The 19,984-nt window shown below is 41.8% G+C and overlaps 1 protein-coding gene across 4 annotated transcripts in view; it reads left to right on the forward strand.

The window, feature by feature from the left end:
• The first annotated feature begins 6,147 nt into the window (after nt 1–6,147).
• Nucleotides 6,148–19,984, forward strand: part of SIL1 (SIL1 nucleotide exchange factor) — a 279,698-nt gene continuing 265,861 nt past the window's right edge. Inside the window, exon 1 of one of the 4 annotated variants that reach the window (XM_079143961.1) lies at nt 6,148–6,408. In XM_079143961.1, coding sequence (XP_079000087.1) covers nt 6,163–6,408 — 246 coding nt within the window. In that variant the 5' untranslated portion in view covers nt 6,148–6,162. The other 3 variants (XM_079143962.1, XM_079143963.1, XM_079143964.1) reach the window with 3 other exon arrangements.

Below are 19,984 nucleotides of genomic sequence, written 5' to 3' on the forward strand. Positions count from 1 at the left end.
CTCCTACCTCAGTCTCCCGAGTCTCTGGGATTACAGGAATGGGCCACAACACCTGGCATTTAAATCTGGAATGTTGAGTTCAACAGACTCAGCCAGTTGGACAGCCTGGTGTGATGCAGTGGCCTATGAGAAGACGCCTGTCTTCAGACCACCTTAGTTCCAGCTCTAGTCCTCTTCGGTCTGTTTTCACATCAACTCTTTATCATGTTTTTTTGGCAAATGTGAACTACTCTACATGATAAAAGGGTGAGGAATATGGAAACTAGAGGGAAAATCTAGGATAGGGAGATGTGAACTGACTGACAGGGTGCTGTGCAAGGGAAAGGACAGATAAAAAGTGATCCATAGAGCCACAGGTAAGAGAGGACTTGGGGGGAAAGAATTGCTGCTGCAGGGTTCCATGTTGTTTGCCCCAGGATGCATGGTGCTAACTCCCTCCTCCATCACCCAAGGGTACCTTCCATACCTTCAGTAAGTTCTGCATTTCACAAGGATGCTTTTTGGGGTATGGGTTCTTGAGAGGGAGATGGAGGAAGATGAGGGGACAGATGACATCTCTCCTCAATCTGATTTCTTTAGGGGCTCTGATTTTCAAAGCACTCTGTGTGTGTATGTTTGTATGTTTGACTCTACACTGTATAACAGTGAAATTATGTAACTAATAGGCCTGTGACAAAGTGCATATTGCTGTGTGACAGCATTCATCGTGATGCAAATTGTTTTAGTGTTATCTACACGTGTGTGTTGTATTTGTCTGAATGTGTAAGCTGTGCTCAGGAGTGTGGGTGTTTGTGTCAGAGTGTGGGGCTTGTGGCAGGCTGTATTTTCCATGAGGTGGCTGCCATGACACAGCTCATTGCTCATGTTCTTTTTATAAGGCAATGTTGACCCTCCTTCTATGGAGAGGTGGGTGAGCTCGCTTTCCTTATTGATTGTCGGCAGAACTTTGTGACTCCTTCAACCAAGAGAGTATGGCAGAGGTGATGCTCTGTGACTTCTGAGGCTAGATCATAAAATACCATGCACTTTTATGCCTTGTTCTCCTGGGATGCTAATTCTTGGAAACCAGCCATCAAGCTGTGAGGAACTGCTAAAGTTGATATGGTTGTACCCTCTGAAACACATAGTGAAACTTAATTGCCATTGTAATAGCATTAAGAGGTGTGGCCTCTTAGAGATCATGGGGACTCCACCTTCACGAATGGATTAATACCATTAATAAGGAATGGGTTCCAGCCCCTCCTACTTTGCTTTTTTGCACATGTTCTAGCTTCCACCAAAAGCAAGTCCCTTGACCTTGGACTTCTCAGCCTGTAGAACAATGAATGAAATAAATTGCTGTTCATTATAAATTAGCCAGTCTCTACTATTCTGTTATAGCAATAGAAAATGGACTAAGCACAAGTAGCTACATGGAGAGGCCACTTGTCAGTGTCCTGGCTGACAGCACCAGTTGCAGTTCCGACCAACAGTCAGCATCAACTGCCAGTCATATGAGTGAACCATCTTGCCTTAGTCAAGTCACCCCAGCTGTTAGTGCATGGAACAGAGTTGATTCTTTCCTGCCAAGCCCTGCCAAACTGCCAAATAAATTGTTGATTTTACTTTAAGCTACTGAATTTGGGAATGCTTTGTTATGCAGCACTGGATAACTGGAACAGGGGCCGTAGCTCTGTCTGCCCTGTGCATGTGTGGGGGTGTGTTCGTATCATCTCATGCCTTTGTGAGTGCCTGCAGGCAATGCATTTTGTCAGATGTCTGTGTACATGAATGGGTATATGATTGAAGGTGCTTTTGGAGACAGAGTCACGGTTCTTGGAGTTTTGCTTTGGCCTCAGTGGGATGCTGTTTGGTGAGAATACTTTGAAATCTTGTCTGTCTTCTGGGTCTCTTCTTTTGAGTGTTTTTCCTTTGAACCAGAAAGACCTATTTAAAGAAGAGCTAATGCAGCTTGAATTTATTGACCTTTCTCTGGCCCAAGCCCATTGGAGCTGCCAAAGCCTTCCAGCAGGTGGGAGTCCGCCATCCAGAGTCCTCACAGCCTATTCACAAGGGCTGAAAAAAGTTTTTTCTTTTTCCTTTTCTGCTTTTAAGGTCTTCAGAAGTGAACCACAGAAAGAACAAACACAGTCACTGGGGTCCTTGAAGTCTCTTGAGGGTTGAGAAACCTAGAATTCTTGACTGCCACCAATGAAGCTGCTGATACAAACTCAGGTGTGTCCAAGTCCCAGGGTAGAGGTCATCTGGTCCCTGCCCTGCCTTGGATGCTGCAGTCCACTCTACATGAGTACAGCCCAGGCAGTGGAGGACCCTGGTTCAGAAGATGAACACTTCCTCTTAATCTCCTTTGGAATGCCCCTTAGCATCCTATTTCTTCCATGTTTGCTGCCTGACTTAGCTTTCTGGGAATGCTCCTGTCCTCTAAAGTACTCTTGGTCAATAGAGTTTTCTTCAATGAGGAAAACGCTTTATATTCTTTGCTGTCAGATTTGGTGCCGATTGTCACATACGGTTAATACCTACCATATTGAATGGCACAGTTCTGTTTTGTTTTTTGGCACTGGGGATTGTGCCCATGGGAAATTAACCACTGAGTTACTAGTCCTTTATATTTTTTATTTAATACAGGGTCTTGTTGGGTGCAGAGGCTGGCCTTGAGCTTGTGATCCTTCTGCCTCAGCCTCCTGAGTTGCTGAGAATACAGGCACGTACTCACCCCAGACTGGACAATACAGTTCTGATGAGTTCAGAAAGAAGTTTTTATTTATCTGTGATAATGGGGATAAAATATGCCTCACCTGTCTTACACTGTGTCTGGTACAAACAAATGATGAATGTGAAAGGGACCTGAAAAGACAGCAGTGTGAACTGAGTTGGCTTATTCTTAGAGCTCTTTGTTAACATTTCTGAAAAATGGCATTTGCTGGGCTGTTTTGATTTGATCTGTTTACATTTCTGTGTTCCTCATTTGACCCTGAGGTCTTCCAGGGTAAGAACACAGCAGGACTGTTCACAGCTGTCTCTCCACAGCCAAGGGCTGGCATATAGCTTAATGTTCATGTTCAAGTGAATGAAATGTCTGGAGTCCAGAAGGTATTCCTGGCAGCAGGATTTGAGGTGGATGGGGAAAATTGAGTGGACAGAGAGGAAGGGGTCAAGAAGAGGAGGCAGGACAATAAAGTGTTGAGACAGAGGTAGGGCTCCTGCTTCCCATCCAGAGACAGTAGGCCAGAATGTTTTCACATAACAGGGTATCAGATTTGTGGGAGATTAATTCATAAAGGCCCTTCAGAGAAATGGTCTACTTAACACATTCTGCTTGTTAAGGAAGGCCAAGTTGATCATATAAATTTCTGCTCAGTCAGGACTCTGGAGGTTGGTGTCGTGGTTTCCTTTGGTTTGACTGATGGTAGCTGGTTTGAAGGTTATGGGCTCTCTACCCTTCCAAGCTTTGCTCTTCTGGAGAGTGGAAGAGGGAAGCTAGAAGCTGTACATCAGAGGTATAAGGGAAAGACAGCTTTTTGGTTGCTGTTTATTTATTTAGAAAGAAAAAAATATTTTTGTTCCGTTCCAAGAACAATACAGAGAAACAGATCCCACCCTTCACATTGCTCCCTGGATTTCAAACTTCACACTTGTTAGGACTACTTCCCAACAAGTAGTCCTTGCTTGGGGCCATGTAAGTAGAAGGTGTCTGCTTAGGCCCAAAGTTGTACATTGGCTTCAGTAGCTGAGGAGTCTTGAGCTTGGAGTCAGTACCACTGAGAAGATGGTTCTCATCCAGGTTTTTCACAGTCCTATAAGGCTGCTATAATAAAATATTTCTACTGGATAACTTATAAACAACAGAAACTCACTGCTCTCAGTTTCAGAAGTTGTGAAGTCTAAGATCAAGGTGCCAACAGATTCAATGTCTGGTGAGTACTTGCTCTCTGCTTCAAAAATGGTGCTTTAATGTTGTGGCCTCACATCGCACATCTACTAGTAGGACACTAATCCTGTTCCCCCAAAGCCCTATGTCTGAATACTATCACTTTGGGTATTAGGTTCCAGTGTTCAAATTCTGACAGAATACCAATATTCAGATCATAGCTTAGTGTTTTTCAACGTTTGGAGATTGGGGAGGTCATTGATAAGCCCCCTCAAATGCCTGAGGTGGTTGGATCTGTTGCAAAGAGGAATCCAGGCCCTTGTGAGTACTGGCAGGTCAGCGTTCAGTTGGACTCTTGTCTTGGCCCATACATTCATTGTAAGACTTGAGCATATTCTAGTTTAAGGATGCTATTCTTGTAGCACTTTATTAGTTTATCTTTTTTTATAACTTGTGCCAGACTTGGTTGTAATTTATACTGTTCATTCTATAATTTATTACTTATGCAATAGATATTTGTTCAACATTTATTGCCTGTCCTCATGATACAGATAGTCCCTGACTTAACAATGGTTCAATTTATGATTTTTGACTTTATGATGATGCAAAAGTGATACACATTCAGTAAAATCTGTACTTTGAATTTTGATCTTCTCCCAGGCTAGCACTATTTAATAAGACTAAATTAATATGCTCAAGATGCTGACTAGTGGCAGCTAACCACAATTCTGTCAGTTGTGCAATCAGGAGAGTAAACAGACTCTATAGTGTACTGTGTTGCTAAGTTTTTTAGAAGGTTATGATATTTGGATGGCTAGGAGTATATTAAATGAGTTTTTGACTTACAATATTTTCATCTTGCTATGGGTTTATTATGATATAACCCCATTCCAAGTTAGGACTGTATGAGGCAGTGGTACAAGCTAGAATTATTCCTGGGCCCTGCTTCTCTCACTAGTCTCCTGAGTGCATTATAGGAAAGTTGGGCTGTTCTGTGACCTTTCCTACCCAGTACCCTGGGAAGTATTTTAGTGTTTTATCTAGACCTTCCTTTATCTAGACCTTCCTTTTTTTTTTTTTTTTTTTTTTTTCCCAAAAAAGTTTTAGTTATAGATGGACATAGTATCTTTTTTAAAAATTTATTTTTATGTGGTGTTTAGGATTGAACCCAGTGCCTCACACATGCTAGGCAAGTGCTCTACCACCAAGCTACAACTGCAGCCCTTAGACCTTTCTTATATACTGTTACTATTCCCTCAACTATTGCCCAGGACTTGTTCTCCATCCTCAGGCTACTAACTAAAGTTTGCTCAGTGATTATGAAGTCAATTTCTCACCTGCTTAAAGTAATCATCAAGAGGATAAATTGACTACTAGAAGCTCACACACTATGTGGAGAAGGAAAAGGAACCTTACTGGCTCTTGTAAACACCTGCCACTTCGATTATTTGGCAGGTATTGAGATTATCCTTTTCTCCTCTCACCAATGACCAGGAATCACTGGGTCTTGCCTCCAAAGGTAGCAGAATATCCATTTTACTGGTCAGATTTAGCATGTTTAGTCAAGAGGAAGGTCTAACAGGAGGTATAGTGGAAACAGAATAGGAGTTAAGGGGCACCTAACTCTAGATTGAATTCCCACTTCTACCACCTCTTGACTGTATAACTTTATAGATCCTTGAAACTTCTTTGAACCTCTGCCTCTCCATTTATAAAAAGGGAACGGCAGTTTCCATTTTAGGAAATTATGAGAAATAAGTGTATTGAAACACCTGGTACATACAAAATAAGACAGTGGTACAGTAGGATTAGAACTGCGGGTGATCTTTTGTTTTTAAAATAATTGGTTACGGGGCTGCGGATATAGCTTAGTTGGTAGAATGCTTGCCTCACGAGCACTAAGTCCCTGGGTTCGATCCCCAGTACTGCAAAAAAAAAAAAAAATTGATCGTTTAAAAAAATGTATACAATACGCAGTTATATATAAAGTGGATGACTTACAGGTGGTCTTATTCTGCATGAATATCCAAAGGGCTATTTATTGCTTGAGATTCGGTTTTGGTCATAAACTGAGTCATAACAGCTTGATTTATTTTTACCTTCCACCCCCTCCGGTTCCTTTCTGAGGATCCTCCCGCTAGAAAGAAATCAGGATGCTGGGAAATCAAGAAGAAATTTCGAACTTCTAGCTTGGAAGCAAAACCAGGCCGGTGGGTCTCTCTCACAGGCTTCTCTTACTCTGGCGGAGGGACATAAAGAGAAAGGCGTCTCGAACTCCGCGTAGGAAGACGATGGGGGCGGGCCTTAACAGAAGACCGAGGCGGCGGTGCTCACCATTCTGCCGAAGCGGGGCGCGGCGGCCGCCGGCGGTCCTGGTAGCCTTACGATTGGCCGAGGCTGCTAGCAACGTAATAGCCGCGCGCTCACGGTTCAGACGGTCGCCGCCGCGTTTGCGCACGGGTAGCTGGTTGCCGCTGCGGCCGCCTGGAATTGTGGGGTTTGTGTCTGCCCCTCGGCTGCCGTGCTGGAAGCCGAAGGTAGGGGCGGTGAGGGCTGCCCGGCCCTGGAGCTGGGCGGGGGGCTCAGGACGCTGCCTCGGCCTCTTCTCGCCAGTGGCCTCCGCGTCTTCCCTCTAGTGTTTCGGGGTCCCAACACATTCCCCGCCAGTGTCTCCAAAACGAGACGTCCAAGTAGGTCCTAGGCTCTCGGTTCAAGGGCTGCGTTCTCTTTTGCCTTTACCAATAAAAATGTCTCCAGTGACACCCTCAGTACCAGGAGATGAGGCACTGGGAGTCCGAGTCTGGCATCTTAGTTTCTTTGATTCCTATCCTCTTTGTCTTGGTCTCAGTTGTGCTCATCTGTTCAAAGAAGGGATGGATTAGGTGTTAATCTCCAAGGCCCCTCCAAGTATTGACATTTTAGTTCTTTTTTTTTTACATTTTAGTTATTGACAGAGACCTCTGTGTGTCTTCACCCTATGAAATCGCGCCCTGCCCTCTATTTCTACTATCCTCTTGTGTGATTTCCATTGTCCTGGCAGGTGGAAGATTTGTCCTTAATGTAGAGGTTTCAGACTTCGGTGTATTTCAAACAACCTAGGGAATTTGTGCAGAATCTCTGGGCTTTATCCCCAGGAACTTCGGGAAAGACAGTGCATGGGCATCTGTGGTCTCTTGTCTCAGGTGGTTCTCATTCAGATGGTCCTGGAATCCTTGCTTTGAGAATCTGTGCTTCTTAAGGCAGGAGAGAATGACTTGACACATGAGCTGCTGGAATGGGCCCTCAGGATGGGAAAGGCCAGACATCAGGAAAGAAGCCTGAGAACCAGTAGGGGCTTCCTTTGTACTATAGGAGCTGGAGGACTGTTTGATATCTTTATATATATATGACCCATATGTAAGATCAATTTTCTAATGAATGTTTTGAAATGCCTGGCTTTGATTGAGGTGAAGCTGGTTTTCCCACCTCAATAAAACAGCAAAACTGCAACTGCTTTGAGGAATGGAAGGAGGTTAGATTAACACAGACTAGGTAGGCAGGAGGAAAGGGAATCCTTCATATTTGCTAAGAGAAGAAACTGATGTGTTTACAATTAGTAATAGTGTTCTTTTTAACAAGTGTGAAAGATGTTTTGTGTGTTGTAGCTCTCACTGCACCCCAAGTTTTTTATTTTCTGATGGAAACATCTAGATTTGGGGACTGAGTAAATTTATTGGGAGCCATGGTGTAATGATATTAGGATTGAAGTTTGTGTCATGGGTCAGAACTTGGTCTGTGGTTTCACTTGAGAACATGGCCTTTGGACTTTTTTTGGGGGCTGGGCAGGTGGTGGGGGCTGGAGGCAGAGAGGAATCCAGGGTCATTTTACCACTGTGGAGCCACAGCCCCACACCTTTTTTTTTTTGGAGATGGGCTTAATAAAGTTGTCAAGATTGGCTTTGAACTTGTGATTCTTCTGCCTCAGCATCCTGAGTAGCTGAGATTATAGGCTACACTACACACCCTGTCACCTTTGGATTTTTAAAGATGGTTTTGACACACCAGATTTATCTTAACCTTTTTTCCAAATGTTTAATTTGCTAATTAATACATATGCCAATGAAATTGGCAATAGAAAAGACTTACTACCCCCATTTTACAGATGATGGAACTGGGGAATGTGTCAGGCATATGGCAAACCATAAATGAAAAATTGCTATAATCCCAGCGGTTCAGAAGCCTGAGGTAGGATCGCAAGTTCAAAGCCAGCCTCAGCAAAAGTAAGGCTCCAAACAACTCAGTGAGACCCTGTCTCTAAATAAAATACAAAATAGGAGTGGGGATGTGGCTCAGTCATCAAGTACACATGAGTTTAATCCCTGGTCCACGCCCCCACCAAAAAAAAATTCCTTGATACTTTGATATCTGTTTTCTACCTTTTCCCTGTTGTTTTCTGAAGGCCAACTATTGACTTGCTTTTCTACTGATGGTGACTTTGAGTCCTGGTGTGTTTCATCAGCAGGAAAAAAGGCTGAGTGAAGCTGAAAGTAACAGTTAATTTTACAATAACAAACACACCAGAACTTAGTCCTCTAGTGTTGCTCTCCTTCAGAGTGGTATGGGTTGTGAGGGCTAGACGAGGCATAACCTAAGTGATAGGGCCATTTTCTGAAGTAGTAACTCACCTCTGGAATTGTTTCAGAGACATTTTAGAACCATGTGAGCTCTCAGTTTTTATGTTCCTATATATGTAATGTACCCTTTCTTTTTTTCTTCCTTCCTTCCCTCCTTCCTTTTTTTTTTTTTTTTTTTTTAAACTCCAAATGGCATGGTTAAGCAACCTTGTCAACTGACTTGTCCTCAGATGAATTAACCATTTTTTTTAAGAAGGGACATAACAGATTTTTGGAGTATGGTAGACATGAGTTTTAGTTCTGAGTCTACCACTTATTAGCCATGTGACCTTGGGCAAGTTACTTCACCTCTTAGGAGCGGATTTTCCTCTGCATAAAATGGGAATATTTAAAAAGACAGTTAAATGGGGCATTACACGTGAAAATTCTTGGGACATAGGGATGCAATAAATGTTTGTTTTCATTCTCAGAGAATGAAGACTTGCTGTTCAGAAGAACATGACAGTCTCTAAAGGGAAGTTGTACCTTTTCTCACATAGGTGGATGCTCTTTTTTGTGTTTGTAAATTAATACTCTGACCTGCTTATCCTGCTTCTTGCCTTTTTCTTCATTCATTTTCTCTTTTTCTAAGTGGAGCTGTGCTGCAGAGGCTGTCTGCCAGTCTCTTGTGGAGTAAGCTTCTTTTTTGGAGAGCTAATCCAGAACATTCTTACAATGCTAGCTCTTTGGTCATGTATTCCTGGGGATTTTTCTCTGGGGCCTCCGCTGGTGCTCAGATCATGCTCTGTAGCACAGTCATCTCTTACTCCTGGATTTGGTGTCAATTTGGAGACCTGTCCTTGTGGAGCTAATCTTTTCTAAGAAAGGATGAATACTTTATCCTTCTTTGAGTCGGCATTAAGCTGCAAGCCTTAGTCTTCTACAGCAGAGAGTGTTGTATTTTAATTATATGTGGTCTAAAGAGGGAATATCCTGCCCTTTTCTGCATTTACTTATACCAGGGATTTCACTGCTGGGTAGGGAAAGAGGAGAATAACCTGTTTCCATTCAGGTGAGGCTTTGGGTGACCCCTGATTCCTAGCATCAACAATAACTGAGTTTGGGACAAAAACCTTGTCAGAGATTCTAGCTGCTTAGATACATGTGGAGAATTTTGTGGAATCTTTCTGACTCATGAGTTTATACCTGGTATTCTCTCTTCTGCCATTTTCTACCCTGGAGATAGGGAGAATCCAGTACAACAGAACAGCCTACAGCCCAGAACTTAAGCTTCAGGTTCCACCAGGCAGCTCATAGACAAGGTTGTGATCCTGTGGGCTGACTAGCTGTCTCTCTCCTTATTCTCCTAATACTGCCCTTGGACTTGGTTGTGAGAAGGAAGTGGCACAGTTGATGCATGAGTAACATTGTATTCTTTTGGAGGTCAGGGGCAGAGAGCTCCATGCATATGGCTGGGCAATTGGAAAATACCAGTCTTAGGAATGCTGCTGAAGTGCTTTGAGGCCTTCATGCCATCCATCAAGTTTCTTGGTGTCATTTGTGAAATAGGAATGCTTTCATTGATCTCTCTCATGAGAAATGTGAACAACAATTCCAGGATAGAGGGATTTCCCAGATGTGGGACTTTCTGTGCCTATACCAGTAAAGTCCAGGGCAAAATGAGACAAATTGATCATCCTATGCATGACCATTATGCAAATTAATGAGCTTGCTGACCATGTGCTACTGGGTCAACCCTTTTGAGCTCATCTAATCAAATGTTTCTTAACCTTTTGCTGTTTATCATGTTTTCAGACTTTCCCCCAATTGCCTAGTCCCCCATGAAATTTTAATACCAAAATACACTATATATCTGTGAACTGTGGCCCTTTGGATGGCCACACACTATTGTAATGTCTAATATTTTTCTCTACCAAGACTCAATTTTCAACCGTCTCATTGTGATATCCTATATTGTTTCTCTAATATAATCAAGGCCCTTTTTCCACTTAGAAGATATAGCTGTCACTGCAAACTTTTTCAGTGCTTCTAATAGCAAACTAGTGAAAGTGGAGGAATGTTATCTCATTCTGACTTTACACCTACTTTATATAACAGTGGGTATTTCCCCATTTTATAGATGAAGAAACAGATTTAGTGAGATTAAGCAATTTTTTTTGTTTCTTTTTTTGTTATTTTTATTGTAAACAAATGGGATACATGTTGTTTCTGTTTGTACATGGAGTAACAGCATACCATTTGCATATTCATAAATTTACATAGAGTAATGATGTTTGATTCATTCCATTATTTTTTCCTTCCCCCCCACCCCTCCCACCTCTCTTTTCCCTCTATACAGTCCCTCCTTCCTTCATTCTTGTCCCACTCCCACCCCCCATTAAGTGTCATCATCCACTTATCAGTGAGATCATTCCTCTTTTGGATTTTTGAGATTGGCTTATCTCACTTAACATGATATTCTCCAATTTCATCCATTTGCCTGCAAGTGCCATAATTTTATTATTCTTTATAGCTGAGTAATATTCCATTGTATATATATATATATATATACCACAGTTTCTTTATCCATTCATCAATTGAAGGGCATCTAGGTTGGTTCCATAGTCTGGCTATTGTGAATTGAGCCGCTATGAACATTGATGTGGCTGTATCTCTGTAGTGTGCTGATTTTAAGTCCTTTGGGTATAGGCCGAGGAGTGGGATAGCTGGGTCAAATGGTAGGTCCAGTCCAAGTTTTCTAAGGAATCTCCACACTGCTTTCCAGAGTGGCTGCACTAATTTACAGTCCCACCAGCAGTGTATGAGTGTACCTTTTTCCCCACATCCTCTTCAACACATATTGTTGCTTGTGTTCTTGATAATCGCCATTCTAATTGGGGTGAGATGGAATCTTAGTGTAGTTTTGATTTGCATTTCTCTTATTACTAAAGATGTTGAACATTTTTTCATATATCTGTTGATTGCTTGTAGATCTTCTTCTGTGAAGTGTCTGTTCATTTCCTTAGCCCATTTGTTGATTGGGTTATTTGTATTCTTAGTGTAGAGTTTTTTGAGTTCTTTATATATTCTGGAAATTAGTGCTCTATCTGAAGTATGAGAGGCAAAGATATTCTCCCATTCTGTAGGCTCTCTCTTCGCATTGCTGATAGTTTCCTTTGCTGAGAGAAAGCTATTTAGTTTGAACCTATCCCAGTTATTGATTCTTGCTTTTATTTCTTGTGCTATAGGAGTCCTGTTAAGGAAGCCAACAAGGTGAAGATTTGGACCTACTTTTTCTTCTATGAGATGCAGGGTCTCTGTTCTGATTCCGAGGTCCTTGATCCATTTTGAGTTGAGTTTTGTGCAGGGTGAAAGATAGGGGTTTAATTTCATTCTGTTGCATATGGATTTCCAGTTTTCCCAGCACCATTTGTTGAAGAGGCTATCTTTTCTCCATTGCATATTTTTGGCCCCTTTGTCTAGTATGAGAAAATTGTATTTATTTGGGTTTGTGTCCGTGTCCTCTATTCTGTACCATTGATCTACCTGTCTATTTTGGTGCCAATACCATGCTGTTTTTGTTACTGTTGCTTTGTAGTATAGTTGAAGTTCTGGTATTGCGATACCCCCTGTTTGATTCTTCCTGCTAAGGATTGCTTTAGCTATTCTGGGTTTCTTATTCTTCCAGATGAATTTCATGATTGCTTGCTCTATTTCTGTGAGGTATGTCATTGGGATTTTAATTGGAATTGCATTGAGAGATTAAGCAATTTGATCAAGGTTAAAAAGCTTGCTGTAGCTTGAATTTAAACCTAACTGTGGCTCCAAAGTTCTTTCCACTGCACGGTGCACTACCCCATGAGTGCTCCCATGCCTCCACCCTGTGAGACTGCAGTCATTGGCAGGATATCTGACTATTTCATTCACTTTTCTTCTTTACTCACTTCTTCCTTCTGTCTGTCCGTCCTTCCTTCCTCCCTTCCTCCCTTCCTTCCTTCCTTCCTTCCTTCCTTCCTTCCTTCCTTCCTTCCTTCCCTCCCTCACTCCCTCCCTCCCTCCTTTTCTTTCTTTCACCAGGGATTAAACCCAAGGGCATTTAACCACTGAACCACATTCCCAGCCCTTTTTATTTTTTATTTTGGGACAGGATTTCACTGGGTTGCTCACAGCCTCACTAAGTTTCCTGAGGCTGGCTTTGAACCGTAATATCCTGCCTCAGCCTTCTGAACAGCTGGATTACAGGGGTGCATCACTGTGCTTGAGTCACTCACTTTTCTTGAGGCCGTAGTAGGTGGCAGCCCTGTGGGAAGTGTTGGGGGACGCTATTGCGAAAAAGAATTCCTGATGTTGAGGAGATTACTGTGTTTTCAAGAGTGGAGATACCTTGGGGCTAATGGCTTTGTCACCCTTTTCTCTTTGGGCCCTTTTGTCAGATGGCTAGCTGTAGCTAAGGGCTGTCATGGAAAGCTCTAAGCTACTTGACCTTTAGTAGTGTCAAAGCTGTGAGTTTTTCCCTACTTGTTGTATTTTCCAACTTGCTGAGCTGCTTAACCACTGAGTATATTTTCTACAGGGTAAAACCAAAAGGTGTAGCAGGGCTGGTAAACTCAGCTTTTGGATGTTTGTGAGCATGAATATTATGAAGAACGACATATCTGGGGCTGGGGTTGCAGCTCAGTGGTAGAGCGCTTGCCTCACATGCTTGGGGCACTGGGTTCGATCCTCAGAACCACATAAATAAATAAAATATTGTGTCCATCTACAACTAAAAAAAATTTAAAAAAAGGAACGACATTTCTGCTTTGTGTATTGATATTCCTACTAATTCAAAATAGAAGTTGTCCCTTTCTGGAGTTGTTATTATTATTATTATTATTATTAATTTTTTTGGGGGGGTCCTGGGGATTGAACCCAGGGCCTTGTGCTTACAAGGCAAGCACTCTACCGACTGAGCCATCTCCCCAGCCCCTGGAGTTATTATTTAAACACTAGTGCTATTAGGAGAGTTGGAGAAGAAATGAGAGTGGAGGTGGGGGAAACAGAGGCTGGAATTGCCTTAGTTGAACTCAGGGGCAGGATCTTGCTAAGTTGAGACTCACTAAGTTGCTGAAGTTGACCTTCATGCAATTCTACTGCCTCAGGCTCCTGAGTCACTGGAATTGTAGCAGTGTGCCACTGTACCTGAATCCTTTCTTTTTGTGGTGCTGGGGATCGAACCCAGGGATGTTCTACCACTAACCTGCATCCCTAGCCCTTTTTGTATTTTATTTTGAGACGGGGTCTCACTAAGTTGCCCAGGCTGTCCTTGAACTTGAGATCCTCCTGCCTCAGCCCCTGAGTTGCAGGAATTACATGTGTGCATACCATGCCTGGCTAAATCTTGGAATTTTCTGCTTCTCTGGTGCCTCCTGGGCCTTCTATTTTCACATCTGAGCCTGCTTTGTTGGCTAATGTGTTCCTAGACTGGATGTTAGAGTCTTTGGGTAGTGTTTGATGTTTAGCCCTTGTCACATTTCAAATCCACAGAGAAATGAAGAGGGGAATGTTTCTGAGGTCTGCTTGATGGTCATGTTGTGACTGAGGAAGTTCTTGATTATGCCTTTTAATTACCACTTATTATTATCATAGGCAGAGAACCATCACAGCAGTTGGTGAACTGATCTCCACATATAGACACTTTTCTCTCCACAAATAGTTTTCTCTTTTTGTCTTGTGAGGGGTAAGAATGATAGAAACTGGAGGAAGAATCTGAGATGCATACAAAAAAGTTCTGGTGAAGAGCCTGATGCTGGTGAACTTTTTTTTTTTTTTTTTTTTTTTTTTTTTAATGGTACTGGGGTTTGAAATCAGGGTTGCTCTACCACTGAGCTATATCCTCAGCCCATTTATTTTTTGAGATAGAGTCTCATTAGACTTCTGAGGTTGTCCTTGAACTTGCTATCCTCCTGCCTCAGCCTTCTGAATTGCTGGGGTTAAAAGCATGCAACATTGTACCTGGTTTTCTAGTGAACTTTTACTTTTTTTGGTACTACTGATTGAACCCAGAGGTTTCTAATCACTGAGCCATATCCCCAGCCCTTTTTAATATTTTATTTAGAGACAGGATCTTGCTGAGTTGCTTAGGGCCTTAATTGCTGAGGCTGGCTTTGAACTTGAGATCCTCTGGCTTCAGCCTCCTGAGCCACTGGGATTACAGGCATGTGCCACCGCACCTTGCCTCCAGTGAACTTTTTTTTTTTTTTTTGCGGTGCTGGGGATCGAACCCAGGGCCTTGTGCTTGCATGGCAAGCACCCTACTGAGTGAGCTATCTCCCCAGCCCTCCAGTGAACTTTTAAACAGACTTTTTTTTTTTTTTTTTTTAAAACCTCTGGGGTAGTATCATGTTTAAATACCTCTAATTTCTGTGAGGTTCCTAAGCTGTATGATCAAACCCAAGAAAACAAGCTTGCTTTAGTCCAGTGGAAGTAACAAAGTAGGACAATCAATACTGACAACATTGATTGGTCATGCTTCAAGTCCAGTGGGTAGTAGGTATTGGAAGCTTTAGAGGCAGCTTTTTGGCAAAGTATTTAAGTGTGATTTCATGCTTACTACCTTCCCAGTCTCATATTCATGGGGAGTTGGGTTTGACTATGACATAAAGTCTCCATCCTTGGGCCCAACTGCTAAAATCATGGTGCTTTGAGGCTGGAAGAGATAATCATAGAAGTCTTTATTCCTTCTAAACATCAGGACTGGTTCTGCACCATTTATAATTTTTTGAGTGAAGAGTCAGAAGGATACCCTTCTAGTTTGTTCACTGCCTCAGTTGTGCTTTTGATGGATTCTTTTTTTTTTTTTTTTAAACTAATGACAAAACTGAGCCCCTGAGAAGTAAAGTGGGCTACACACCTTTTTTAGGACCACTCCCATATTAGTGAGACTCTATTGTTAGACTTAGTGCACAAGATAGGCTCACAGAGGATGGTTGTAGAAGTTGTTGGACTCGTTTAAAGCAATATAAAGAAACAAGACACTTTTGCAGCTAAAAATCTCTAGGGGAAAGCTGGATGCAGGTGGTGGAAGCCTGTAATCCCAGCTACTTGGGAGACTGAAGTAGGAGGATTGCAAGTTTGAGACCAGCCTGGACAACTTAGTGAGACTTTGTCTTAAAAAAAAAAAAAAAAAAAAAAAATGAGGGCTGGGAATGTAGCTCAGTTGGTACAGCACCTGTGGGTTCAGTCCCCAGTAATGGGGTGGCAGGATTGGGTGGGGTGGAGGCATCTCCAGGAAAGGAGGAAGCCCTGCTTTTCCATTTCCAGGATGCTGCCTTATGTTGAAGTATCTTTTTGCTCTTACCTCAGGGGATTTTAAGTCTTTCCTAATATTAGGAACAAAGAAATAAAATTGCTGTGTCTTTTGTGAAAAACTGGGGCCACATGCACAAGTGGACCTTATGTGGTGACCTAAACAAACCTTGAGTACATCTCTAAAAGAGAAAGAATGAATATATGTCAGCCTGATTTAAAAACACTTTGAAATCAAACTCACCTGGGTTCATGTCTTGCTAACTACTTTCTAGCTGTCAGATTGTATGGCTTATTTTCTATGAGCCTTAGTTTCATGATCTGGAGAACAGGAATACCTATTTTTGTAACTGTCTTAAGAATTAATTGAAAGAATATATGTGGAAAGAGCTTCCTCTGGCACAATGTAAGTGCTTACTGTTATCAGTAGGGAATATCATGGAACATGGTAGCTTTCCTGCCATCTTTACTTGGGTCAGTTCTTACCTTGCCCAGGTTCTCTCTAATGGGTATCTGAACTAGCAGGCCCTGTTTCCTGGATAATAACTGATATGGGGGTTTTATTGGAACAGGGATGACTGGTCCAGAGCCTTCCTGGGACCCTCTGATAGTGAGTTTTCCCTGTCTCTCTTTTTTGTTCTTCAGCCAGTTGTGAAGCACTTGGATCATTAAGGGAACTTTCACTTCTATTTCAGCTTTCCTCTGATTTGTATGCCTATTTCTGGTTCTTGCGCAAGGTCAGGGAGGCAGAGATATACTGAAATGGGTTTTGTGGGCAAGTTGACTTTCTCTTTAAGATTCATAACTGGTCAATGGGAATGGGGGTGGGAAAAATGCCCCTGAAGCCTCTCCCATTCCACTTTTATAAATCTGAGCACTGTAACTATAGCCTATACCTTACTCCTCTGAATAAAACAAAAAGGTACAAGTTCATTATTTTGTGGGAAGGTCAGTCTGATTTGGTAAAAGTAGGAATTAGAGTGTTTTCAAAGAAATAGTATTAAATTTTTTGATAAGCCCTTCTTTCTTGGTCTTATTACTTCCCTGATTTTTTTTATTTTTCAATACCAGGGATTGAACTCAGGGACACTTGACCACTGTGCCACATCTCCAAGCCCTATTTTGTATTTTATTTAGAGACAGGATCTCCCTGAATTGCTTAGTGCCTCACTTTTGCTGAGGCTGACTTTGAACTTGCAATCCTCCTGCCTCAGCCTCCTGAGCTGCTGGGATTACAGGTGTGTGCCACTGTGCCCAGCTTCCCTGATTTTTTTTTATTACTCTGCTTCTGTGTTGTTATAGACTCTTCTTCTATTTCCTGCTTCAAATTCCTCCAGGACAGTGTATACCAACTGCCATTTGAGGTCTTCCTATATTCAGTGCTAATCAGTGAACACTCTTAGGCTTAGAAAACTTCAGTTGCACCCACTGGCTCCTGAGCTACACCCCAGCCCTTTTTATTTTGAGACAGGGTCTCACTAAGTTGCTGAGGCTGGCCTCAAACTTGTAATCCTCCTTCCTTACCTCCAGAGTCACTGGGATTATAGGTGGGTGCCAATACTTGGCTTTAATACATTTAAATGTGTCAAATTGTCTTGGTGTTCCAAGCCTGTGGCAGTATGTCCTTTTCTTGCCACTTTAATTATATTCTGTACTGTTACTCACATGTCTCCATTGTTCCTGATAAACTGTTAAATGTGGTCTTCTTAAATGTGCTTCATGTTTGTGTCTGTGCTAGTTCTTTTGCCCAGAGTATTCTCTCCTTGTGCCCTACTTTTTGCCACATACACCTTTTTGAGTGAACCTTGATACTTCCTACGTCCCCATGGCAACACCTCGATTATAGAATTCACACTTCATTCTGGTTACTTGTCTCCTATTATATGAACTGCTCAAGGGCATGGGCTATGCTTTATTATGTGTCCTCTAGCATAAAGTAGAGTATAATACATATACCATAAACTCATGAAAAATTGAGAAATGGTAACAATTCTGTTGAAATCTAACTTCTTGCCTGAAGTATTCCTTGATCCCCAGCCACAGTGAGTTTAGCATGCTCCACTCTGAGACCCTTTCATATCTGAAGCAGTTGAATACTTTAGAATGTATCTTATGCTCCCAACTAGATTAGAAGTTCTTGGAAGACAGAGATGACATACCTCTTTTCTCTTTGGGTACCCATCCCCTGGCACAATTCTTGGAATGAGAGGGTTTTTGGTAAGTACTTGTGAATGCAAGAATCCTGTTATTTAGTTAGCTGATTTATCTGCCAGTTGCTCAGCCTCCTTTGTCATTCACTGGCTGTGGATCGCCAATTCAGATGTTTTTACTGCCAAGTAGTGAACATACAGTGTAAAGTAACAGGGAATGGTAGTCCTGTGTCAAACTTAAGTGCTCAATTACTTCATGGGGGGAAGCTGCTACTCAGCTTATAATTGTCATGGGTAAACATGGCTCTGGTGGCCCATAATTTCTTATTACAAGAGAAGCCAAAAATCTAGATTTTTTGTGGGATACTCAGGGACTACCAAAGCACATTTATGGCCCAGATTAGACCTATAGGTACCTTTGGATAGAGGCTAGAATTTTACATATTTAAGATCCTTGTGGAAGATAATGAGAGCAGAGGACATAACCTGAAAGTTTTTGAGGGAGTTGTGGCAAAAATTTGACTCTGGTTGAGTGTTTTGTAATTTTTTATGTGTAGCAAGTTAGTTTCTTGGGCTGGGTCCTGTAGAACTGAAGTTCTAGGACTGTGCTTCATGCTTCCTTGTATTTCACTGGTCTGTGAAAAGTGACTTTTTGTTCCTAGAAAGACGGTGAACTAGGACTTCTGTGCATTTTATCCTTCTGCCTAGTCTCTGCTGAGGTAGGTTTGGTGGTGGTTCTTGCTTCTGGTTACTCACAGAGACCTGGTGGTCAGGCTGGTACAGCATAAGGTCCTGAAGATTACTCCTGTTAATATCATCTCTGAGTAGGAGCTCTGGATGAACAAATGTAACTAAAAGGGAAATATGTTGTATAAAATTCCTGCCTAAATGTGGCCAGCCAGAGTATTATATCAGTATAATAACTAGAAAGGAGTCTGTACCTCCATAGAACCTTTTGCAGAGTGTTATCTTATCCTTTGGCTGTCTCATTCTTTTCTTAGTCCTAAAGTACCTCTGTCAGTGCTTATTTGCTTGGCCTTACCTTCCAGGTCTGAGAGCATTTTCACCAATGAAATTCCCATCTGAGTCAGAAACTAGCCAACTAGAGTATCTCTGGTGAGAGGTCTGGGAAGGAGTCGAGGATAAGGGGATTTTTCACTGAATACCTTTGTGTACCTTTTCAAATTTGAATCATGTGTCGTTATTATTATTATTATTATTTTGGTTCTGAAGATTGGACCCAGGGCTTCACACATGCTGAATACATGCTTTGCCACTCAGATACAATAATAATGCCATTCATTATTGTTGTTTTAATGTACCTCTACTGATTTATGTATGGCCTCCTCTTCAGTTTTCACTGTGTCCTCATTTAACTCTTCTGAGGTGTGAGTTTCTCTGTAAATACCTATACTCAGTTACTAGATTGCTTCCCATAGGGGACAGCTTTTGAAGAGTCTAAGGGTTTCTTGCCCCCAGGTCTTTGGAATAATAATCAGCCATAAAGTTCATTCAAACAGTTTTGCTGTTTTTAAATTATACTCTTTACAAAGGGCTTTCAAATATACTATTTTATCTGATCCTTACAACATCCCTATTTTATGTTGATAAGAAAAAAAAAAATCAAGGTTTGGAGAGTCTAAATGACTCCTTTAGGATCATGCAGATAGCTGGGGTAGGGCTGTGATGAATTCAGGTAGCCTTACCTCATATTCTTGCTCCTTTCTCTTAATTCTTTTGGCAGGAAGGTAGTCTTCTCTGTTTGATTTTTTTTTAAAATTTCTGGGTTTCTAGAGTTGTTTCAGTTGGAACAGGGGGTACAGCTTTGATATTGTCTCTTTTTTTGGGTTGAGCTTACCACTTTTCAGGATTCTCAATTACATAGACCTATCTTCTCTGGAAAAACAAAAACAAAAACAAACTGAGGGATCAATAATAGGTTTCTCTGTTTTCTGGATGGGGTAGAGCTCACGCTCCATTGGGCAGTATCTTTTAGGGGAGTTGGAAATAACAGTCTGGTTTCCTATTCTTTGCTGAGAATTATTGCTGCTATTAGGCAGAGGGCTTTGTTTCTAGGTTACAAA

Source organism: Sciurus vulgaris (genome assembly GCF_902686455.1).
Source record: "Sciurus vulgaris genome assembly, chromosome: 6".
Taxonomy (NCBI): Eukaryota; Metazoa; Chordata; class Mammalia; order Rodentia; family Sciuridae; genus Sciurus; species Sciurus vulgaris.